The sequence below is a fragment of the Maniola hyperantus genome, chromosome 8 (assembly GCF_902806685.2).
Source record: "Maniola hyperantus chromosome 8, iAphHyp1.2, whole genome shotgun sequence".
NCBI lineage: Eukaryota > Metazoa > Arthropoda > Insecta > Lepidoptera > Nymphalidae > Maniola > Maniola hyperantus.
Genome location: NC_048543.1, coordinates 4,877,451 through 4,904,490, shown reverse-complemented (window position 1 = coordinate 4,904,490; position 27,040 = coordinate 4,877,451). Strand labels below are relative to the sequence as shown.

The 27,040-nt window shown below is 37.6% G+C and overlaps 1 protein-coding gene and 1 long non-coding RNA gene across 3 annotated transcripts in view; one reads left to right on the top strand and one right to left on the bottom strand.

The window, feature by feature from the left end:
- LOC117984267 (uncharacterized) overlaps positions 1–27,040 on the bottom strand; it is a 121,399-nt gene that overhangs the window by 67,267 nt on the left and 27,092 nt on the right. For both annotated transcript variants that reach the window (XM_069500332.1, XM_034970890.2), the window contains exon 2: positions 21,728–21,840. In XM_069500332.1, the coding sequence (XP_069356433.1) occupies positions 21,728–21,785 (58 nt within the window). In that variant the 5' untranslated portion in view covers positions 21,786–21,840. The remainder of the gene's footprint in view (positions 1–21,727; positions 21,841–27,040) is intronic.
- Positions 6,226–6,834, top strand: LOC138402630 (uncharacterized). Its single transcript, XR_011236988.1, has 2 exons — positions 6,226–6,467; positions 6,708–6,834. It is a non-coding gene; the product is annotated as an uncharacterized lncRNA (long non-coding RNA).

The following is a 27,040-nucleotide window of genomic DNA, read 5'->3' as shown; positions in this document are numbered from 1 at the left end:
TTGTGTTACAGTCCACTTGGCATCTTTCTTCGTGAGCTTGGACAGGGGCTCGGCGATAGCCGAGAAATTTTCAATAAATCTGCGGTACCACGAACAAGTCTGTAGAAACGTCACTAAATGCCGCAGATTGCTGGGTGTAGGAAGATTCGCTATTGCTTCTGTTTTGTCGGGACCTACCTTCAGTCCAAAAGGTGTGAACACATCCTCGAAACTGGAAAGCATACTCCTTGATTGATTTTGCTGATCTGGGCTTAACTCGTCATTGGGGAATAAGTCAATGCCCACAGTGTTAAGACCAATATCCGTTGAGTCCGGAAACAGTGACAGAGAATGTGGTGATAGCTCCACTTCCTGCGTTTGAATACTCATCTGTGCATCTTGAAACATATAATTCAATCTAGGCGAGTAACCATCAAAGACCGTCTTAGCGCGTTTTGGACTATCGAAGGTTATTGCTTTAAGCTCATACTTTCTCGCGGTCTCGTCGCTACCCTCCGGAAGGCTTGCCTCTTCCTTTCTTTCTGGAATAGATATACTATCAGGATCAGAGTAAACGCTCATACTGGTATGCTTAGGAATTGCATGAGCGGGTGCGCATGTTGGGTATGGCATTGAGACTTGCTCTTGCACATTCATCGAGTCAGCTGGTTTACCAACGTCTTCCTTAAACTTAACAAAATCCTCCGTAAACAGTTCGTATACTTCATTTGGGTTGTCCATGTAGTGCCACGTGAATTGCGGTAAGTTTAGGATCATCATGGCCTTCGTAAGGAACCCTATGCCCAGTAAGGTTTTATTTTTCCTTGATTCAGGAAGTATCATGAAGCTTGTGGGAAATACTCTTCCGTAGATCTCTACATCCACTTGAACCGTAAGGACAGTACACTTCTTAGTGACACCATCGGCTAAGGTAACTTCTACATTTTCTTTCATGAAGCTGTAGCCTTGCTCTAGCAGACGACAATATAATGAATACGAGCCGACGTTTGTTTTTGCACAGGTGTCAACATAGGGGTAACCTTTTATTCCACCAATTGTAGCTGGCACGACTGGTCGTGGTCTAGCTTCGTCACGAATGCTAAATGAGCAGAATCCTACCTCCTCGCCTTTCACGACAGGTTTCGTTGACTTCTGAGCGCAGGTAGTGCAGTTCGTACGTACTACGTTTGGGGCACCACAACCGTAACATGAAAACTTTGGTTGCGGAGGTAGCGTGGCCTGGGACTGCGCTTGCCCCCCTGTTGAAGTAGTTTCATATCGAGAAAGACTTTTCTTCTTTTTACGGCATTCTTCTGTTGTATGGCCGGAGTTCTTACAGAACCCGCATTTAACTTTCAGGATGCGTGGAACAAATGTGGAAGTTGGGTGGCTTATCCTTTTTTCCGCCATGATTTGTTCAATGCCTTTCGCCGATTCCAACAGCTGCTGGTAGGTGTTGAAGGATGCTCGCGGCGCTTTATCCCTTATCTCCAGACGCAGCAGGTGGTAAATCATATCTAGTTGTTGCTGCTCTGGGTGTTTCGGTTCCGGAAGCAGGGAGAATAACATTCTTTTCTTGGTGATAAAGTCCTCGGTTGTGTCAGCGGCGCCTTGTCTGATGCTCGTCAATTCTTGATAAATAATATGAGGCAGTTTCAAGGGCGCAAACTTTTCTCTCAGGCGTGACTCAAAGACTTCTACACTTTTAATCTCATCTTTGACTCCTTGCCACCAGGTACCGGCATCGTTGCGTAGTACTAACGGTAAGCCCTGAATCAAGTCCTCGTCCGCTATTCCTTCTAGGCTTCGGAATAGGTGAAGGGCTGCCAAAAAAGATTCTACCTTTTCCGTCTCTTTTTCGCCGTTGAAGACGCATTTACACTTGGTCATGTTCCCGCGCTTGTTTTTGGTGAGAGCGTCGATCACCGACTGCTGCTGCTGGCGATTTTGCTCCAGAAACTTCTGGAATTGCTCCGTCGTCAGCGCCATACTGGTTTTCTTCTTTGGAGTCTTCACGCGATATGTTGATGCCCGTCCCGATCTCGTCACGTAGAATCTTGGGCCTGGTGTGTTCGCTTTGCCCGAGGAGTCCGCCAGTTTTGTAAACAGCGGCCCCACGTCACGTTGTGCGCCAGATTGTAACACAGGGTGGCGATTCCACGTGGAAAGCGGGATCCGGACGGCCAAGATAAAACAACGTTGCGTGACAACACGTTTATTTCGCGTTAAAAGTTACAACTTACAAGTCGTGTCCCTAACCTTCGTCCCACGCAGTGGAAGCGAGAGGTCGGAAGCGCGACTGTACTGTGCGAAAGTCGTGTCCCGTGCACCCGTCCCACGAGGTGGAAGCGAGTACTGGAAGCGCGACTGTAGGTGAAGTCGATTCACGATAGCCGCGTCCCGAACAAACGTCCCACGCAGTGGAAGCGCAGTCGGAAGCACGACACCGATTACTCGAGAACTCGGATCGCATGACAAATGTTGGCTGTGGCGGAGACCCTATACTAAGGCCGGTCGATCTTACTAGCGCAATGCGTTTGTGGCCAACCTACAGCCAACGCCATCTAGTAGCAACTTAGCGAGTTAGGTGGAGTAGGCGCGATCCATAACTTGCCTAGCGCCATCTGGTTATTGCTTGTGTTACAGTACTAATATTATAAATGCGAAAGTGTGTCTGTCTGTCTGTCTGTCTGCTAGCTTTTCACGGCTCAACCGATCAACCGTTTTTGATGAAATTTGGTACAGAGATAGCTTGCATCCCGGGAAAGGACATAGGAAGTTGAAAAGTTCCCACAGGATTTTTAAAAACCTAAATCCACGCGGACGAAGTCGCGGGCGTCATCTAGTACCTATATATAAATGAATAGGAGAAAAATTAATTAGTGTGTTTATGAATTAAATTTGATATTTAGTCAGTCAATCTTCATACAAAAATATAACTAAGAGGTGTGTTGTTTTGTATTATAATATCAAGTATTTTCAATACTTACTGAAAGTAATAAAATAAAACAAGGTTATTTGATTAAAAGACTTAACGATTTTCATTGATGGAAGCGCAGTAGGTTTCGTATATCTATATCCTTTATTTGATATTATAAAATCGACTTCTAAAAAAATGTTCAGAGCATATCATGCTTGATTTGGTTGGCATCCAATTAACTCTACCCGTTGCATCTATCCATTTCTCTTTGATGCTTGCATCTTTGGGAAACCTAAAAATATTTTAAATGAAGGTTAGAGGAACTACTGATGTCTATTTAGTGATCAATGCAACGTCTCACTCATTAATAAATTATAATTATTGCGTTACTATTTATTTATATCCTTGTATCGATATCAATCGATAAATTCAATATTCTACTTGGCCACATCACTATTTGAGTAGCGAACACGGAGCGAAGTACTTTCGGAATAGAATCAATCCAAAATAAACTTTATCTTAATTGTTTAAGGTTGATTTTGACTAACCGTTCTATTAAATATTAGTAAATTGAAATAAATTAAGATTTTATAGAAAACAATGAAAATCGTACTTACCGATGATACGAAACACCTCCATTTTTAAGATTTTTTCTCCTACTATCATTTTTACACTCCAAAACGGAACAGTAACATTGCTAGGGCAATATGAATTTGTCGCGAGACTACCAACTCCACGCGATGTTAGAACGGGACTGGGATCAGTTTTACGTAACTACGCTTAATTGTGGCACGCGTGCCACGCCTACTTAGCACTTCCACTGTTTTTTCTGTTCCGTGAGTGCCATAGATTAATGTATAAACATTAATTTTGGGATAACCTTCACCGTTATTTTTATATTGAATTTATTGTTTGATTTTTTTGGTTGGGGTACCTTCGTACAGTTAGGAGTGGGGTGGATTCGTACTTTACGAATGCACCCTGCGTGAGTTCAGATAGCTTTTGAACTAACTGGGATATGGGATTCCGATTCCTAACCACTCCCAGATGATAACATGCAAGAAATAGTGGTGATGCCTACTAGCAGAGTGAACTATAGTGAAGAAACTCTCGGTTTGATTATGAAATCGACATCTGTTAAATATTAGGCTAAGGGAGACGTGAAATCAAAAATACCTAGTAGTTTCATAGTCTCCCGAGCGTCAAATAAAGGCGACATTTGACGCCTGCCAGTATGGGTGAAGCCTCGATGTTTTTTTACAAGTTTCGTAACTGTCGTTGTAACGATACTCAACTGGCATACTAAAATATTATAAAATTTTAATATGCAAAATAGTACAAATTTTTTTGCTTTAAATTTATCTAAATTAGGTCAGTACATATCAGTAGTAAAGTATTTCACATAAGAATATAAAAGTTTTACTTCTAAGAGTTTCAATTTTAACTCATAACGCATAACGTAGGCAAACATTGGGAATCGAGGATATACGCCGCACGGGTTATCGGGAGCGAAGACAGACAGCGATGCGCGGGGCCGCGTCGAGGCGTTGTGTGGGCGCCGCGCTGGTTAAAGCGTAATAGCGCTCGGAGCGTTCATTGCTGAACTAGCGTTGCGTGCGGCATCGCGCGCGTCGGTCGAGACGGTGAGTGTGCGCGCTCGTCGTTGCGTAGTGGCGCTCATAGCGTGCTCTACTCAAACGGCGATGTGGAGATACAAAATATAATTTACTTATTGTAACTTATGTGCTGGGGCGACACATGAGGTTTATAATAAAGAATACTAATTTGAGAATGGGACCACTTTGAGTACAAGGATACATTTCTTATATTATAGGGCGATACTTTCTAAAGTCTGAGAGCGATTTATGGTTGAACTGACAATTTGGCTGGTTAGGCGGAGAAAACCGCGCGTCCCTCGGGATGTGTTTGGTGAATCTTTGCTTGAGATGGCTTTCAGTGTTATTAGTGAACTATCTGACATTCTTCTGAAGACTTCTATCATTCCGTGGTGATTGCAAACACTTACAAGGTACATAAATGCTGAAGATGGGATTAGGCCTGTGGATATAGTCTCCCTCGCTTCGGCGTTTGTATCGCAGTGCGCCTGGCTCTGTTTGGCGTCTGACTATCAGTTAGATGTTAGATAGGGATTAGGCCTGTAGATGCCATTGTGAGCCTTGTTCATTCTTGACAATAGTTTGCTATGTTTGAATTTGTGATTACATCGGCGTGTGTTCACACATAGTGCGAACGTATGTTAATGGGGTTGCATTCAAGTATAGTGGATGTTAAATTGAGTTGTAGGCCCATGTACTAAATCTGCAGTGAGCCTGGCTCGTCTTTAGGATTTAATTACATTGGAAACTAGAATAGGATTGGCTAGCGATGGCAGATCATACGGCTATTTCTGGTTTTGTCTTGTTCTGGTATCCTGTGTTTACTTTTGAATTATTTGCTGGTATGCGTTGGAGCGCGTTGGAAGACGCTTATGCGAAGGAGACCCAGTGCCTTTGATGCTTTGTGATTCTTATATGAAGGAGAACCTAGTATCTCGGGCTTTGTGAATCCTTTGCTGAGTTGATTCTAGCATGCTTTAATAGCTACCAATCACAGTGGGCAGGTAATGCTGCTGTACTGTTTGTACTCTGACAATCGTTGGAATGCTTAACCACCTTGTGGTGTTTACTGAATACACGCACAATATAAATGCAACATTATTATACCAATACATAAATATTGAAGGTTGGGTTAAGGCCTGTGGATATTCCCGCAGTGAGTCTGACTCTCCTTGAAACCTATTAACAGGTCTGTAGTGGGAGAGCACCACTCTAAAAATGCTGTATCAGCTATGGCTGCATCGTGGGATCATAAGAGGCACGCACCTCTTTCTAAAGTATGCTTGCATACGTTGCGCCGTTTATCAAATGATGACGTTGTGGGGGGGGGGGGCTACTGTTCGTTGGTATTTTATGGACTTAGTGTCATAGGATACCAAGGGAAGGCAGAAGCTCACCGTACATGGCGCGGTGGGGCTATGTACCATCATTTACTTTTCATTTCCCAAGTAAATGATGCCATCCTTCCAAGCTCCTATCCCGAAGGGATAGGTGGTTGGAACTACACGTCTTGACAACGTGATCTCATCTCAAAGGTTAGAGAACTCACTCTTACAATATTATTCAATGTATCCTACAAACTTCGGCTTTCCGAAAGATTGTATTTGGCTCTATGAATGTGATACGTCTTGTGAGAGCAGTCTCTTGATCCTACCATGTTCAACCCGTTTCTATAAGTGAACAGCCACTTTGGATTGAGCAGGAACCAATGATATTAGAAGAAAATAGGTAGATACGTTATACGCGGACCGCAAGTGGCACGTTAAAACTAAGCTAATTAGCAAACCTGAGCTCAGTCGCCCGCTGTCGTCGCGCTATCGATGACGTCGTTGATAGTAATGTGTATTTTGTTTTCGTCTCCCAAAACAACCGAAAATGCCGTCGTGTGTGATGAGATTCTGCACAAACTACACAAGCAAGGTTTCCAAAAGTCAAGGAATCACATTTCATTCGTAAGTAAAACTATTTCTTTTATATAATTCGTATTTTTCACTTATTTAACAATAACAAACTCGTGCACGTTCGTGTAAAATGCAACTCATTGCAATTTGTACCTTATGTCACATGCCATAAGTACGTATCAAGTTATCGTTGTACGTATTTTAAAGTTTCCGATCAAAGAATATAAAATAAACAGATAGGTCTCTTCTGAGTATTGACAATTCAAATAGTGTGCATATTTCCTGTTTTAGGGAAGGATAAATTAACTATGGTCTAACATCTTTTTACGGTCCACTGCTGGGTCTCTTCATACAATGAGGGAATTTTGGCTATGGGTATGTAGATTGTGTAATAGTAAATATTTTCAAAAATAAAAAATATTTTCATTTCACATTTTATTCCTTTACCTACCTTCCCGCGGCTTCGTCCGCGTAAAATTTAGTAATTTTATTTCGACTTCTTTTCCATGTATGGGAGCCCCCTTTATTTAATTTAATTTAATTTTTATTATTTTTATTATAGCGGCAATAGAAATACATTCTGTGAAAATTTCAACTGTCTACCTATTACGGCTTACGAGATACAGCCCGCTGACAGATGGACGTACAGACAGCGGAGGCTTAGTAATAGGGTCCCGTTGGCACCCCTTGGGCACGGAACCCTAAAAACGAGCGGAACCGCGGGAAAAAGCTAGTTCGTAATATATTAAATACCACAGTATAAGGTTTTTATTTTACTATACAACTACAGTGTAGGCATAAATCGGCATTAGCCGAAAAGACTTTACTGTTTTTTTTTTTTCTTTGGAGTTTCTAGTTTACCGTCTCGTCCCGTCTCTTTTACGCTCGCATTATTAGGCATATATCCGTCCTTCTTCCACTCTTCTGTGCAGGACGAGGTAGTGCAAAATATAACCGTCTCTTTTTCGTGCGCAACTGAAGCTGATGTTATTAGTTCACCGTCCTTTACTCTCTGTTGTGTGAGGTTAAAATACTATCTATGCGTTTATGTGTGTTGAGTCTTTCGGCGCTGACGCAGCGTGCCATTAATAAACATCGAATTTGATATAAGTAACCTATCTACCTCTTTTTCTTCTAATATCATTGGCAGGAACGGGTATTCGTCTCATCCGACCAAATGCTTTATAAGTATTTATACTCGAATACGCAAACCCCACAACCGTCAACGCACAAAGTCGTTGGGCCTGATGAACTCATTATTTCCGATACTCTAAAAAGTTCTTGGTTTATTATGGACACAACATTTCAAGGGGTCTTACTGCTATACGATACACGTGCCACTTTAAGGGAATTAATTTAAACCGTAACCTTTGGAAAGATTCGAAGGAAAAATAGGGTAGAGTTTTTTAAGACCTCGTCAGTTTAGTTACATCGTGAGCTGCTATAACTTATAAGTCAAATTAGCAACTTCTTATCAAACGTCAAAACGCTGGCTTAGTATGGGAGCTTGTATGAAAGATATACATAGATGTGATGTCATAAATATTTGACATACTTTTTATATTTAAATCGATAATTTAGAATGGTTATAACTTACAATGGACGTGGATTTCACGAAATTTGGAAGACCCTCTCTTTAATAATAATTACTAAGAAATCGTTTATTTTTGACATAGGCACCATCCCAATTCAACTCCCAAATAAATAACTCTTACTCAACAAGCTCTATTATCAAGATTGCCACCTCCATCACCATCTACATCATCTGTGGGATGATGACGCCAGAAATTATGCAACCATTAGCCTAAAGTGAATGGGAATGCACCTTAAAAGACACAAAGAAAGGAAAATTACCTGCAAAATTAAGGATATAATATACAATCCCGAAGAAAATAGACTGATAGAAAAGGTAAGAGCAAAAGAGATGAAAAAAGAAGAACAAGAGAGAAAACAAAAGGCTAAGGAGATGAAACGCGCGTTAGTATAATGGTAAATTTGAATGTTGATTAATAATGACTTAAATTGTAACAAATTGTTTGTAAACACCATATTGTTAATTATTACTATGTTTAAGGATGATTCTGTATTAATTTTGATACCAATAAATGTTTAAATTTCATATAAAATAGCCTTTTAAATTCCTGTGTATGAAGGCTCCCCACTATGTACGAATGTACCCTACTCGGTGTACGAAGCTACCTCGCGTGTGGGGTGCTTTCGTACGATTTTCATTTTTTGGAAAATTTGATATAGCTTTGTCATCTTACTTTGCATCAAAACTGAACTATACTATAATTAAAGCCAGATAACCAGGTAATCCAGCAGCATTGAAATTATTTTGAAATATCTATTAGTTTTGTTTTTACATGACCTAGAGTAAAAAGTGTACGAATCCTACCTGCTTTCCCCTAAGGATTGCTGGAGTTAGTTTATCCCCTACTACTAGCTAATGTCCAGCAAGCGTAGACTTGCGCGCCGCCTACTGTAGGAACGTCGATGGTACTATGACAGAGACCTTCACGCAAGTGTCGACAACAACTGTACAAAGTTTCAATACAATAGACTAATCACAGGGACAAAGTTTCGATACAATAGACTAAGCACAGGGAACATTTTTTGATAGTATTCATGCTCTCGACACTTGCAGGTTCTGAAAAACGTGTTTTAAAATTATTGTAATCGAGAAAAATCTTGGATAAAATATTACACTTTGATAGATTACAGTTTGATTGGAAGTCCTTTGGATCGTGTAAGGCTTAGCAAACACGTACTAGGTCCAAGATTAGGTTTATTTTGCGACACAGCGCGTTTGAACGGAAAAACACCACAAATCTCCACTCGGAAATGTTCACGCTAAAAGGTCATTTTAGATAAGGTAGCCACTCTTAAACGTTCACAAATAACGTTTGCATAAACAGACATTTGTTTTTATAGGTGTAACTGCATATTATAACTAAAGGTCTTTCTTATCACAATATTTAATAACTTCAATTTGAATTTTATAACTAGTAGGTATATGCCCGCAACTTTGTCCGCGTGGACTATGCTTAAAAATTTCAAATCCCTACTGTACCTCCTTAGGGGTTAAATTTTCAAAAATCCCTTGTTAGCGGATGACTACGTCATAATAACTATCTGCATGCCTTTCAGCCCGATATGTCCAGTAGTTTGAGTCGACGAGTTGCGTTGATAGATCAGTCAGTCAGTCAGGCAGCCTTTCCTTGTATTTATTTAGATGTAATAATTATGACCACATTCCTTTAATCTAAAAACTTGTACATATAGGTTCCTTTTAACTGTTTCCTTGTTTATTTCCATCGCCACCAATCCTTACTAACAAGTGCAAAAGTGTGTTTTGTTGATTTGTCCTTCAATCACGCGGCAAGGACCAACAGATTGTCGTGATTTTTTGCATAGATACAGTTAAAGACATGGAGGATTACTTTTTAGCCCGTATAATTAAATAGTTCTATGGGATTTTCAAAAACCTAAGCCCAATCAGACGAAGTTGTGGGCATTATCTCTAGTCTTTAATAAATTGTTTACTTTATGTCTCAAATTCTCAGTAAATTATTGACTTAATTGATTCAAATTTAACCCTTGTTACTATCGACAACATATATGTAGGTAGGTACTCATATGAGTAAATCCATATCACTTCTCTAAAAGCTTTCAGCTCCTTTATCAAGATTTTCCCCAATAACAATAACGTCGAGTGTTTTATCCGTGGAAACGACTTCCTGGCCTTTATTATAGGGGTTAAGCATCATAATATCATATTTCATAAATTATTTTAGACAGCAATTACTAAGATATAACGGAGTCAAGATAAACGTAGCAGGGTTATGATACCACCCGTTATTTTATGCTTAGGTTTTTTTTTATCCCCCCCAAGCAGCGCTCCTGCGCGTCGCCTGGCGACTGGTTCACGGGAACACCGAAGCAAACCGCGACCCAGCCAGCGACGTCCGCCGAGGCGGACCCTCCACCGGGGACGCACATACGTCCGAGGCGCACCAACGAAATGGCCCCCTCCCCCCCGCGGGAGAGACACGTGGAGAAACCTCCCCCTGCCAGGTCATAAGCCATAGCCAACAATATAACAAAAGGGACCAGCGGCACCCAGGCGCACTTCACAGGCAAGCCTTCAAGGATACTCATTCGTCGTACGTTGGTACATTTAACTAAATTATTATAGCTGCATACTATAAATATTTTGATTGTTTCTTAGGTACCTACATTTTATGCACCGCTTAGTTTTAATTACCATCACAATTCCATACTTAGCCCGTTTATGCAGTTTAAATTTTTTTAATCGTGTTTCCTAAAATATCGAAAAAATAGCAATAGGTAATTAATTGGTTATAATATTCGCTATCTTACTTACTCTCTCGTTCGATCGTAGGGACCTAATAACAATATTCCCTCAATTTTATTAATTACTGTAGATCAATCAATCAATCATTTATTTGCCGCGAATTTTGTTGCTCGCGAATATAAAAATGCCCGTAGGATAATTTTGTCAAAATAATAAGTAGGTAGCCCATGTTACTTTCTGGTGCTTTATATTATTCAAAAATCACGTCTTGATACGTTTCTGCCTTACAAAAACCGGTCAAGTTGGAGTCGGTCTCGCTCATGAAGGGTTCCGTACCATCGTAGTAAATATCGCCCTTTAAATATTATGTGATTGAGTAAATCATTTTTTTCCAGAACACATTTTTTGTGATGTAACCACAAATTTACGGTTTTTAGATTTTTTCCTTTACTTGCCTTGTTATAACACCTATATACCTGCCAAATTTCATGATTCTAGGTCAACGGGAAGTACCTCATAGGTTTTTTTGACAGACACGACAGACGGACAGACAGAGAACAAAGTGATTTTATTAGGGTTACTTTTTCCTTTTGAGGTACGGAACCCTAAAAACAAACGGCACACACTTTAGAAATCATAAGATTGTATGTAAGTATAGATAAATAATGCTGAGTCACAAATCCAAACTAAGTATAATAAAGTTGCCACAAATATTGTACTTGGTCTCAAATAAAGTGTACAGTAAAGCTTGGTTTACATTTGAGATCTATATTCAACGGAAGCGCCGCAAAATGCGACTCATGAATATAATGGAACTGTCAAGACTTTTTATCCGCTCTTGTGCAAATAAACTATGTTCATATGTGTTGCAGTTAAAAGTGGTATGACCGCGTCCTATTCAGCCTATTGTAACAAAAAAAATAAAAACCGACTTCGTTACATAAACACTAAAAATTGAAAAATAATTTAATTTATTACCGAATATATTATGTATACAAGAGTTATTATAGTTCAATAATAATACTTTTTGGTGCCGGTGCCAATTAGCTTTAGCTGCGCGAATCGTCTAGACTTCATATTTTTATGGGACTCCACAATGGCACCTCATTGGCACCGACCCCAAAAAATATTATTATGGAACTATATTAACTCTTGTATACATAATATATTCGGTAATAAATTAAATTATTTTTCAATTTTTAGTGTTTATGTAACGAAGTCGGTTTTTATTTTTTTTGTAAAAATTTTTTATTTCACAATTTTTAGTGGCCCCATGGAATTATGCTATGACTGGTTAAAAATCTACTGTTTACTAAGCTATTACACTGATCGCGAGCAATTTACTCTTATCCGTTGAGGAGTTCCAGTATCTATCTTCGAAGATGTTCATCAGATCTTCACCAAATTGAAATGGGACCAACTTTGAAGTATACCCTTTCAAACAAAAAAAGAATTTTCAAAATCGGTCCAGGCGTTTTTGAGTAATCGGGGAACATACATAAAAAAAAAAAAAAAAAAAAAAAAAAAAAAAAAAAAAAAAAAAAAAAAAAAAGATTCCGACGAATTGAGAACCTCCTCCTTTTTTTGAAGTCGGTTAAAAATGGTAGTATACTAAAAATCAAAATTCTAAAAAAGAATATAATAATGTAGTTAAAATAGTTCAAATGTTAGTTTTTTCAGAATCCGGTCTATCGACATAGTCTCTACAAGCAACTGTTTCGACCATTCTAAAGTTTGGTCCTGAGAGTTATCCTTAATTTGAGTAAGGTGTATGAAGTTGCCAATCCGCACTCGGCACTTGGCCAGCATGGTAGACTAGGGCCAAATCCTTGGCATTATGAGAGGAGACCAGTGCTCAGAAGTGAGCCGACAAATTTTGTTTACAAAATTTAAATTTTTCAAGCAGTTTCACTAATCTTCAGTCTACCTATAAATTGTTAGGTTTTATTCTCTTTAAGGCTGCTAGCTGCCGCAGGAAACCCTCGTCGAAAACTTACCCTGTACGACTTAGTAATGTATAAACGTATAAACCCTCCCAAGAGAATGCAACATGAGTTTAATAAAACAAATTAGTCGTTCACAATACTTGGAATATTAACTGCAAGTACAGCTTAGTCACAACGATAAGCTATAATAGAGTTGCCGTACATGTTCTCAAGCACAGATAAACTGTAGTGAAACTTGGTTCGCTATTGTGATCATTCTGCAGCGATTCTACATACAAGGTATTTCATTTTATAAAACTCCTGCTCACTATAGATGTTTCACAATATTTTTGTTTGAACATGTAAAAACGAAGTTCTCATTAAGCTCAACTGATTTCATAACTAAAACAGTTTACGGAAAGAGAGGAAGAAAAGATTTTTCATTGAGTCCTGCTTGGATGAATCTTTTAACATTTTATTTTCTTCTTTTTAACAATAATAATAATAATTAATTGGGTAATTATAAGTTCCTGTGTGTCTAAACCTTTGTGTTCAAATCAAATCAATCTGTGACAAAAAGCTATGGATTATGCATATCAAAAGTATTGTGAACCTTTTTTTGCCAAAACAGACCAAGTACAACATGGACTTCAAATAATAAAATAAACTTTTTCAAACATTTTCTGTCCTAATAAAATATTAAATATTATCGATGTATCCTCCAAAATCGCTGTAGGCAACGAAAGCGCAGCAATTTTATTGTGTAACAAACATTGAACAGTGTAATATTCCGTGGAATACGTCCAAGACAATTTTAATTCAGAAAATGACATTCGGTTTTTGTTATTCTTTGTTTGTAGACAATCAGGGTCGAAGACAGGTTGCGTTTAAACTGGGTGGAGTTGGCTTTGAATACCGATGACGGCGCAACTACGGCACTCGTTTCAATCTCTACTCTATGCATAAGTAATGTGAAAAGTATGGAGATACCGCTCCTATGCGGAATACAACCTCCTCTAAAATATTATTGTGTATTTTTATGGTAACGACTTGTTATTTGTTCCGCTGTAGATTCTTTTGAGTTATACAACCAATTTGTAAGCTGACTTGATTGAAGACGTTATAGTTAGACTGCAGACGGTAGCACGCATAGGTTTTTAGCATTTTTATAGTGAGTTTAGAATCTAGATCAGTTCTGTTTACGAGAAGTTACACTTACACGACATTATTATTAACTATCTAGCTGCCTGAACTTCGTTCCGCCTAACAGTCGATTCAAATTTTTAAATTTTTTCCCTCCGTAAGAACCATCCTCGTACTTCAAGGAATATTATTTAAAAAAAAAATAGCAAAATCGGTTCAGCTGTTCTCGAGATTTGTGATGAGCAACACATTTAGTGATTCATTTTTATATTATAGATTTTGTGATTAAAATTAAGTGTTCCAAGATGAAGGCCGCATTAGTTGAAAGTTACACATATATCTCATATACTTACAGTTCGGCTGAGTTTGATTTGGACGTTTTTAACCCATGCTTGTACCATTAAGTTATATCTCAGTTAATGAAAAATATTATTTTTGACTTTTTAATCTATATAAAAGGAAAAGCTGACTGACTGACTAACGGACTGACTAATCTATCAACGCAGAGCACAAACTACTGGACGAATTGGGCTGTTTGGCATACAGATAGCTATTATGACGTAGACATCTGCTAAGAAAGGATTTTTGAAAAATCAACCCCTAGGGGCTAAAATAGGGGTTCGGAATTTGTGTAGTCCAGGCGGACGAAGGATATACTAATAAAGGAAATGATTTTATTAGATTAAAATTTTGACTTTGTTAAAGTAGCTATACGTATTTGAATCATGCCAGCGATGTCATGTCAACTAGTCAAGGTGTAAGCAATGCTTTATATTTGCTGAATAGGCACAGGCAATGCATGTAGCTGACATGGATTGTTGACATTGAATGTACATAATGCATATCTACCATTGAGTGTACAATTAATTGACTGAAGGGAAGCGTCGAGAATTGTAGTCAGCATTCTTAACTGAGTGCTTTTGGATTAATATGTGAAATGTGCACTGTGAAATACACTTTATTAATTGTTATTACTCCTTTGGTATACGAGTAGATAGCTAACTACGTAGAGATGGAGAAGCATCTGTATCACTAAATAGAATGAAGCTAAGCCGTGATCCCCATTTGTCTGTGAATAGAATAGAATATAGTAGAATAGAATAATGTTTATTCGAGGTATCATATACATGGTGTAGACAATATCGTCCTGTACAGCAGTGCGTGACGTCTCGGGCCCCTCAGACACAACCTCTATGGCGAATATCTGAGGTACCAGACGCCCCAACGCTGATTTTCAGTGACCGCCTTTTATACTATTATAAAGTTGGCGAGTTATATACTTTAATAAATCAATAAATAAAATAAAGTTTTTAAAGTGATTTAAGACATAAAAGAAGAAATAAGAATGAATACACATTAATTCAGTAATTTTTAATTTCATTTAAATATGTAGGTAGGTAGTTGGTAGATATGTATCATCTTAATAATTTTGACATTGATTCAATTGACAAAAAATAGCCTAATCATAAAACGCTATTTTTGACTGAAATCTACAATTGAAATTACAATTCGAGCAAAACTTGAAGGCACTCAATACCTTCAAATCAAGGATGCATTTGCTTCTTCTAGGCAAGCGCATTCCAACCTAGACAGTATCGTTCCTTACTATCGGACATTATTGTAATCAAGCCTATCTTGCATAAAAAATGGAAACAATGCACTTCAAAAGTTAAATTAATTCAATCGCATGATTGCCTTAATTTCTTGCGCAGAAAAAGTTTATCAACTGTGTATTATAGGTACAAGAAGACATTTTCATACGGCATTATGAGTTAGTATGTGAGTAAACGAGCGTTTGGCGTGGGTAGAGAATATTCCAGCCAAGGCAATAAATGGCCGATTATCCTGTTTGAGCGACGAATAGACGTCACGCGTCACATGTTTTTTCATATTAGCTATAACTTTGGATTTATTGCATTCGTAGGCTCAGTTCATATCTACTCGTATTGCCAACTTTACCAACTATCTCTATGAACACTTTTTGAGTGATACCTACCTACTACGTTTTACGTGTACATTCGTAAAGGACTATATTTAACTCTCTACCTACACCTATAGAGTAAAATATACTAGGTACTTTACGAATTACGATTGTCGGTGGACATAAAATCAATTAATCAATAAAATAAAATTCCGATAGGAGACAGAATGATTTTTGGGTTTTTCTGACTAGCCGACGAGCCAAGCTGTTTGGCAGAGTACATTAATTATTGTAGATGCTTTATATTAATAAAATTTATTCTTCGGTTTAAGTTTATTAAACAACTTACGAAAAGGATGGTATGATACAATGCATAAGAAATAAAGTAAATCTATAGCGTAGGATCTAGTTAAAAAGAATTAACAACGTATAATAATTAGGTATTGATTATAATTATATTGTCATAAAAATTAAATGACATAAAAATAAATACTTAATGATATTTATTATGTAGTCCATCAGAACTTTATCAATAAATCGTTAATTTAAATTTTAAAACACTTTGTTTACGCTTCGTGACAGTCCTAATAACTTTTCCAAAATCGGAACGCTCAAATCCGTATTTAAAGTGGCTGAATACAAAATTAGGAAAAAAGCATAAATATTCAACAAGACTATATAAATAAAGTAAGTTTGGGCCATTTATTCCGATACACCGGGACTCTGTGCAGAGACTGGAAAAGTTAGGCGGGAACGGGATTTCCTAATGCGATTTTAATTCCTTCTTCCCGCGACGAAGAGGGTAATTTCAATAAAAAAACAAAGTCACTGGATATTTTATCCACATAAAAAATAAAATACGGTAAAGTCGGATTCGTATGAATTAGGTTTTTTAATCGATGACAGTGGTTATGCGGATGCGGATGATACAATTATGTAGATAAAATTAGATACATAAGGCCCACTCGCATGACAGTCGCGGTTAAAGTTACGTTACGGTTAGCGTTAAACTTTAAAAAAAAGGTGCTTACACAAGTTAGTATTCATAGTTCATACCTAGGTACATGAATAAGGTCAAAAGTAATGTTTGGTCTAAAGTTAAGTTTTGGTCTAAAGATACCAAATCCTAAGTTTTGCAATCCATTTTGATTTTATTGACAGTCAAAATTTAACCGTGACGTTTTTTTAAATAAAAATAGCGAGCAAACGAGCAGGCGGGTCACCTTAAGTGATTACCGCCGCCCATGAACACTTGCAGTACCAGAGGAACCAAAAATTCGTTGAATATCGTTTTCGATTGGCCTTATGTAACAACTATAAGAATTAAAAAAAATATAGATATGAAATAAATAATATTTTTATGTTTAATAATAAATAAAAGAGTAAGTTCGTATGCTTTCTGAAATATATTATCAGGGTTATGAATAAACGTCTGTGTCAATTACCTACCTGGAATTCTGTAATCCATACAGTAATGTTTGAGTAACTAATGGTGGTGCGATTTCCTGAAACTGTGTTTCTGTACGCATACAAAACTCCGTAGATCGACGCGAGTCTCCTATAGAACGGCGCAGGCCATTCCGAAACAACCGATTCTACCGTCCAAATGATCAATTCGAATATGCGAATCGATGCATCGCGATCGTCGTGAATATACCGTTATTCTTTCCTTTCTATTGCGTCGGAATGACTCAATTAATTGCTCAGTGGGCACGCCACATCCCCACTAAGAAAGGGTTTGGAGAAATTTCATCCAACCAAAGCCAGGGCGTGTCAGTAGTGCGTATCACTATCCACATTTCACTACCCGTATTATAAATGGGAAAGTCAGTGTTTGTTTGTCCTTTAATAACGTCGCAACGGGGCGACGTGATTTTTTGCATGGGTATAGTTTTTACGACCTGGAGATTGACATGGGCTGCTTTTTATCCCGGAAAATTTAATAGTTCCCACGGAATTTTCAAAAACCTAAATTCGGACGAAATCGCGGGCGTCAGCTAGTACGTATGAATAAGCATATAAAGCAAAACGCGGTCAACTCAATACATAGTGTTACAAATCAAACAAAAGTAGTATGTACACAGTTTCCCTTTGAGCGATGAGTTCATAGGTCATCAACAGTTGGTAATTTGTAAAGCTGTTTGCGCGGTGCCTGCAAAATAAACGACGGACACTCTATAAAGCTTTACTAACGATGCATTTGTTGCAATTTGTGAAACTTTTACTGAAGTACCTACCCATCTATACATCTATATTTCGAAATTACTGCCTTTCATTCAGCTGGTTTAGTTACAAAATCCCAAACACACATTTTTTCTATACAATTGTCTGTTTGTCTGGCGTAAGACTAAGTAAGGGCGAAGTAAACTTAGTAATTCATTTATTGGAAACTGTGTAGACTGTAGGTACGTTTTTACAATAAGCTCCCAGACGACATATTGAAGATGCCTCTCAACAAGTTCAAAGTTTTCATGAAACGTATACTTATTAAAAAATCATACTGCAATGTAAAGTTAAATGATAAGAAAGCTTGCCGATACAAGGAATGATGAATTCCCTCAGTGGCTGGCAGTGGTGAGCTCTGTGGTCTTATAAGTGGGAGGTCTCAGGTTCGACTCCCGGCAAGGGCAATGTTACGATGTGGGTTTAATAAAAACTGCCATTCTTCTTCCAAGTAAGCCCGCAAATCAGGATATAAGTTTTACTAAGCCCATATCCACCTCGATTGGTGTCTTACGCGCCATCGTACCGGAATGCTAGTTCAGCTCTGACTATAGTTATTAACGCTAGGGCTGAAATATCAGAGGTAATTTACAAAGTATATAAGTAGGTAAACTGACGCAGTCAGGAATCAAACCCGGACCCCCGGACCCCCGGGCACCCGGGCCGGGTTCACTTATCAATTCATAGAAACGTGACATTTCTTTAGCATTTTTTATTCTTGAACTCTTGATGTCAATGAATCACTTAACACGAGTACAAGGTCGACAGACACTTCATTATGTTTTGTCTCGCTCTTAGAATTGTCTTCGAAGGGCATTCAAATCCTACCTATGCTGATATACACCGTAGGTTACGGTAAATTGAAATTCTCTCTGTATGTAAATTGTGATTTCTGAACATACAAGGGCACGCGAGATTCAGATTTTTATGAACACCATAAATATCTACAAATAGATAAAGTTTACAGGTCAATACAACAAAAAAAAACTATATATATAGTATATACATACAGAAAAACTTATCACTAAAAAATTTATATTTACAAAAAATATACGCCGTCCAAATGGTCATTTATGGGCATTGTGCCCAAAACACTGGCGCTATTACCTCGCTGAACGGCAAGGCTCAACCGTTGAGCGAAATAAGCACCAGCTCTTGGGTCACCAGACGCGTGAATCAGCTTTTGGGACACGACGTTTATAAAAATAGATAAAGAGGCATATTAAAATTCTGAAAAAAAGAAAAGATTTTTCAGGATACCCTTCAGAATGTGAAAAGTGAGAGTCAAAAAAAAATTTTGGTTTACCTCCTCGAGTTTTCTAAGAAACCTAATTAAAATAGGTTAGGTTTTTTTAGACATTAAAAAAACTACCGTTTCGTAAAATCGCCAACGTTTTTAGCAGCTATCTAGTATCATTGCTATACGGAACCCTACCGTATGCGTGTTCTGACACTCACTTGCCCAGTTATTTTTACTGGCATGATTACGGCCATATTCCGACGTACCTACCTACGCACTTGATCGGTTATTTCACATAAGCGACATTTCGGAAAATGTTTTCATTTAAACGGTGATGTAGCAAATGCTTTCCATTAGGGTCCGAAAGCGAAGTAATTTATGTTTGCTTAATTTGTCCTCTTTTTATTTTAAGACTCGCTGATGTCCGTGACTTCGTCCGCGTGGAATTAGGTTTTTAAAACCCCCGTGGGAACTCTGATTTTAAAAGTAATAATAATAAAAAATAGCCTATGTCACTCTCCAGGTCTTTATCTATACCCATGTAAAAAATAACGTCAATTCATTGCACCGTTGCGACGTGATTGAAGGACAAACTAATAAACCAACAAAACAACAAACCAACAAACAAACACACTTTCGCATTTATATAAGGGTACGGATTACAATTATTACTCTCTGACTGACGCATATACTTACATAATATACTTATGGACTATGAGCCCATAAGGGCCAGACCTTCGTTATTTTATAAAAGCTGATAGTTTCTATGGGCATTGTCTCTGACACCTGTTTGTGTCTGGCAGGGGGTTGCCGTGGTACCTACTGGTCTGGCATTATACATGACATGATTTCTAATACTATTCCGAAGAGAATATTAAAAAATTTGACTTTATACTTTAACAAAAGAATTCATACCGTCATACGTCTTTGTTACCTTTTATCTGCCAAAGCCACCATGATCCAGACTTTATATAGTCGCTGATCGTTCCTTCTCTGCACATTGTCCCCAACACAGGGTGTTGGGGATAATGTGCAGAGAAACTTTCAGCTTTTATAAAATAACGAAGGTCTGGCTCTTTCTCATAGCTACATAAACGGCTTAAGTACATTTTATAGCAGTGAAACAACATAAAGACTTGCATGTATCTAAGTAATGGGTAATATTGCGGTTGTATTGTTATGCCTTAAATTGGTAGACGTGATTTGCCGCGACGATTCTCTACATTTACATTTAAAGTGGGCGAAGATTGCCGAGCTGAATATTATTCATCATACACTGTCTCGATTGGCTGGTTTTCTGGTATAAGTAGTATGTACTATTTTTCTTTGACCGAGAGTTTACTGACCACCGACGCTTTGCTATTCCATAAGCAAATTATACAACAAATGTTATAGATCTTCTTTACCTAAAACGAGTTGATAGTCTCTTGATAGTACCCTATCGGCCGAGATTAATAAGTCAATCTTTCTGTAATCTGTCGATAAGTTACTTAGCGACATTGTCCTTTCTCAAAAATTGAATGGACATTTTTGTCAAAAATGTACAACATTGCCTAAGTAACTTATCGACAATTTAAACTCGGCCATAAGTCGTCAATTAAGATTAAGGCTATTTATGTGACTCCTTTTATCATGTGTAATAGATTTAAATAAGATTTGCGGATTTCAGGCAGTATTAGAATATGTTCATCGTTTCAGAACTTATAAAATCTAACAGACAGCTGGATACAGACAAAATTCACTCTAGTAGACTTGGAAACATCTCTTCGTTTCGACAACAAAAGTTGCATCACATGGTTGATAAAGTTAAGTAGGTATGTAGCTGGTAAAATAATGACAATAACTTTTTTTCCAAGCACGAGAATTGCCAGGTGTTATGGTTACCAACATGACAGCTGACTTACCTGCGCTACATGTGCGCTACACACAAAGCACGTGCCACGTGCTATATAGACCCCACGCAACAATCCATACTATTATTATAAATGCGAAAGTGTGTCTGTCTGTCTATCTGTCTGTCTGTTTATCTGTCTGTCTGTCTGCTAGCTTTTCACGGCCCAGCAGTTTAACCGATTCTGATGAAATTTGGAACAGAGTTAGCTTACTTCCCGGGGAAGGACATAGGCTACTTTTTATTCCAGACAATTAAAGAGTTCCCACGGGATTTTAAAAAAACCTAAATCCACGCGGACATAGTCGCGGGCATCATCTAGTCACATAATTATAAAGATACCTTGATGGATCACATGTTGAATGATCATAATTTATATAAGGATAGCTATCGGGTTTCTGATAGGATCTGCTACAAAACTTGATTATGTAGAATATAGAAGGAAGTTTAATTATAAATCTTTATTAAAAATCTATGTCAAAATCTCAAAATATTGTAACACATTTTCTTCAGAGCGTTTTAGGCGCACATTATGCGGTCACCTTTCATTCCATATGCTATCAAAAGGTACTTAGTTTATCTGAGTTTACATTTACAACATTTTTTTTCCTCGGACTTTAATCGCCAGGTGTAAATAATGGGTATCTCACCTTCACACAGCAGTAGCAGCGCCAGCACAAAGGCGCGCACGTGCCACACGGACCCCATGCTGCGTCACTGTGCGCGCGGCCCACCGCGCGGCCCGTTCATCTCACTCGGCACCCTGCAAAAAAGCGCAGAGGTAACATATGCCATCAGGACTCCTCGATATAAAATTTCAATCACCTCACAATTGTTCATGAAGTCGAAATTTTTATTTATTTGAATGAAAGTTAGGGCCTAAACTCATAAAGGAACCTTGTGGAAATTCGCAAGTTAATCACGTTGCGAGACCACGTGAGACTTCGCGCCGTAAAGCGTCTGCGAATCGCGCCGCTTTTTTTACCTAAGTGTCGCTCGAGCTTGCAGGTTCGGTTTTGAGTTCCAGCCTTTAGGCTTTGATTGAGATCTCACCCTTTGATAGGTGACGAAGGAGTTAGCAGTTCAAAAGCGCTAATCAGTTTCTATCCTAACTACCTAAATAAAAAAATGGAACATAATATTAACTTTTTAATTTTTGTCATACCTAACATAACGGTACTCTAGTTTACTTAACGGCACGACTGGAGCACGGTAATGATAATATTAACGTAACTGGGGCATCCCACCAATTTAGACCTAAGCATTTGTTGGTTTATTGGTTTGTTGGTTTGTCCTTCAATCACGTCGCAACGGTGCAACGCATTGACGTAATTTTTTGCATGGGTATAGATAAAGACCTGGAGAGTGACATAGGGTACTTTTTATCCCGGTAAATCAAAGAGTTCCCAAGGGTTTTTTAAAAACCTAATTCCACGCGGATGAAGTCGCGGGTATCAGCTAGTGATATATAAAAATAACTCAATTTATTAAAGTCAATGACAAGTGACATATTTAAAACAACTACCTAGCTAAGTATTACACTGATGAATGCACGAAGTTGCCCCGCGGTCGCGCATCGTTCGTCAAACGATGCCCGACGGAAAAAACCTCCCCCAACACTTGATTAATGTTTGTAAAAACCCCAATTAAGAGCAGCCGAACATTTAAACTGCACCCGTATAACTAACAGCTGTTTAGTAAACGAAGGGATCGTCCTGCGTCCATTGATTCTACTTTAAAGAACTCCCACTCGCGACGGAAACTGCACGAGACGCGATGCTCGACACCACGTTAATAATACTGTTCAAGGTACTGCTGGGATTAGAAACATGAGATTTTGCCTGTAAGTAACTTTTATGTAAGCACTCACTAAGCAAGGATTTTTGAAAATTCCACCTCTAAGGGGTTAATAGTGGCCTAAGAGCCAGCGCGTGCCAGAACTTCCTTATTTTTAAAAACTAAAAATTTCTCTGCGTATTGTCCCCTGTGTCCCCAACACCGGGAGGAACGTTTGTTTGGTTATTTGTTTGGACCATGGCTTTGGGAGATAACAGGTAATAAAAGTGTAAAAAATCTTACGTCAAAGTAGGTATAAAGTGTATTTTTTTTTGTATTTTCTTCGGAGTAGTGTTAGAAATCACGTCATGGACTGCCAGACACCTTTAAAGTTTAATAAATTATTGAGTCAAAGTAACTTAAGATTTTTTACACCTTTATTACCGGAATCTCCTAAAGCCACCATGATCCAAACAAACGTTCCTCCCGGTGTGGGGACCATACGCAGAGAAACTTTCGGCTTTTATAAAATAAGGAAGGTCTGGCACGCGCTGGCTCTCTCTATAGGGAGTGAAAGTTTGTATGAAAGTCCGTAATTTTTTATGTTTTAAAGGATGAAAATTGGTTTTTGGACTTTCGGTTAAAAATGAATAAATACGTGTTATCAATAAGGTGAGGATTATATTATTATCCGTTCAAATATCTAATGATATTTATTATATTTCAATGAGATTATAAATAGGTAGGTAGAGTCTTAACTCATGACACTTTTTTACACATTAATTAATACCTAAATGATTTTGAATGTGAATTAAAATCCTATAGAATCGGAAATAAAAAATATATTGACATAATACAATGAAATATATATATAAGTACCTACTAGTGGTTTTCGTTAGAAATAGCAATTTGCATTTCTTAGAATTTATTCAACCATTATTTAGACTAGGTACTTGAAGTTCTCTAGCAAATGCTCAACAAAGCGGGTAATGATAATGGCTTTCTGATGTTTATTCTCAATTTGTTAATAAATTATACGAAAAGTATTAGCATGGAAATGAATATTTATTTCGTTGGTTGAAAAATACGCAAATTGGAAAAACGCTTTGCTGCTACTTTTCATCAATTAAGTATTCTGGGGCTTAAGCCCTATTGGTTACATGGGCTGAACAGTTATCTTTTCAACAACTAGACAGCCTATTAACAGTACAGAAAAGTAATATTTTTTCCCTTATTTTTCAATTAGTGTTAGTAATAGTTTTCATTTCATTTCAGTTGAAGCGGTTGATTGAAAACTTTAAAATTACGTATTCTTAAAGAAATCTAGAAAACCACAGCCACAGATATTAATTCCTAGAATGTGTTTGCAAAATTTCATAAACTTTGGTTGCTTAATATTCAAATGAGAATCAAACTATTAATGTATGGATAATCAAACTACGAATGTATGGAGCACGTGACGGAGAGACTCCTGTTAAGCAGCTTTAGGCTTTCATCGAGACGCTTTTTCTTATTCCTTTTAGATGCTGTGGTTTTTTTCTTATTCTTTTTTAGATACTGTGGTTGCTAGAGCGGCTAGATGGTTAGGGGATACCGATATTTGCATTGAGCATCCACCACAAAATAGAAAGAAATAACAGACCTAATAAATAACCTCTTCCAGAGACGCATGCACCTACAGCAACTTAAATAACATAACAAAAATGAAATATAACATCCATGCGTGCCATAAAATTCACTGTGTAATTTAGAAGTTATGAGCAATAATTTTCATTTAAATATTATTTCGAGTAACGAAGAGAGAGCGAAATAATAATATAGAGTTACTTCGGAGTTAGAGAATGCTAATAAGTTATTCTCTATCAAGGATTTATTGAACTACCTAAAACCTATCCAAAACAACATAACATAAGATAATATTATAACATGTTGAGCAAACTTTTGCAAACGTAAAGCTTGATTATAGTCTATACTTGTGTTATTTTGACTACCTAAAAATAAATCAGATTGTAGGGTTGAATGTAATATTTTATTTTTTGTTCGATAAAAGCACAAAAATGTTGAAAATCTATAGCTTCAACTACGAGTACTTATTATTCCACGTTGCGCTCGGAAGTCTCATGAGACAATACTCGTATACCTAACGTTAGATACTAACTCCCAGAAAGTTATCATTGCCGGAACCTCGGACATAAAATGGCAACATTTTACTATTATAGAGGCAGTGATGTCCCGCAAAATGCCCTTACTAACCTGACTTCCGCATTTTGGACCTATTTCTCCCCTATTATTAATAATGACGCTATTCTTACTAAGTAACTAATAACACATTTGAAACACTTATCTAACAGACAAAATATGCTTACTTAGTTACTTACAAGATAATGGGGCCTATTACGCTATCAATATTATAATATTGCGTTGCATGTGTGGATTGTAAGGTCTACATCTCACGAGGATGCTCCGGTATCGGGGCGAAACGTGCGTCGAGTGTGTTTTGGGATTTGTATGGTGCTGCGTGGTGGTGGTGCGTATTGCTTGCCTAGTGGCTGCTATTTCCTGCATGTTTAGCAGTGGGAGGGCGGGCCTTTCGCATGCTGCCTGTTGCACCATACAGATTCGACCTGTTTTAGGGAATTATAGCAAGTTAAGCTTTTGGTTCATTGTACAATGTAATATTAACACGCGATACGCGAATCGCGATTCTGTATCGAGAAAATATTGTTGATAATCACAGTATCGCAATATATCTTTCAATCTCCTTGAAATTCTGAGATACTTACTAGAATCGCGATTGTAACAATCCCAATGATAATATTATATTCATTGCTTCCAAGCTTACGTCTTTGTAATCATTTGCTGTGGGCCACTGGACTGGGCCCTTTTTTAACGTCTGATGAATGCACCTCTAGTAACATGACATCTCTATACTAACTCCCGGTAAAATACGCCCTCCAGATTTCAATACAATGAAAAACGTTTATTGAGTAAAATCTATTTCGAAAACTTTTTGTTTTTATTTCAAAACTCTTGGTTTTCATTTAAACTTCGGTACAATTTTGTTCGGAGTTTGTTTATTGTTTGAAACAAAATTGGAAAGGTCATGCGCTGTTTTTTTACTAAACTTCGAAAATACATACTACGTATCTAACTATTCAAGGGAAGGATCGAAAATGTTAAAGAATACACCATTTACAGGGTTCCTCATCTCAAAAGGAAAAAAGGAACCCTTATAGGATCACTACGTTGCCTGTCTGTCTGTCATGTCTGTCAAGAAACCTATAGTTAGTTAGTTCCCGTTGACTTAGAATCATGAAATTTGGCAGGTAGGTAAGTCTTAAATAGCAAACTAAAGGCGAAAACCGTGAGTTTGTGGTTACATCATGGGTTACATCCATCACAAGAAAAAATGTGTTCATAAACAAATAATCAGTTTTTCAACTTTCAAAGTTAGATTAACAGGTTGGCTGAAGTATGAAAGGGCTTTACTTACAGATTTTTATTTATTTATATGGATTATAGTTTTTATTTATCGTACAAATTGTCAAAAAATACGACTGCAGTACGGGACCCTCGGTGCGCGAGTCTGACTCGCACTTGGCAGGTTTTATTCATATTCCTTAAAGGATGGTATACAATTAAGGTTACTCTTCTCACGTTTATCCACAAATCTATTACGCTGTTTTTTATTGTTCCAAATCTTAATTTTTTTTTTAAATAAGAATGTTAGCCCTGTTAATGATGACTAATATTCCCCTTTCCCCTCCAATTAAGCGAAAAGCTTGTGCTAGGAGTAGGTACGACAATAGTGCAACGGGTGGGGTTTGAACCGGCGACCTTTCGGAATTCAGTCCGATTCCTAACCGTTGAGCTATTGAGGCTCTAAATCAGATGTCGATTTATCTCTTCATCATCTACGCGCTACCATAAATAACATAGTGAAATAATATTTACTTTAAAAGTTATCAGTTATGAGTGTTATGTTATGACCCTTGAAAAAGCCAATTTAATGGGAAATTTTGAGGCAACTTCGTGAGTAGATAAATAAACTATTTATGTAAACACAACATTGCAAAACTAACAACGTGTAGGCATACATAATAATAATTTCACATTATGTTTAGTTAGTTTCAAAAGTTCGATTAGTTTTGCAAAAATTAAAGTAAGTAATAGGTACCATAGTACGT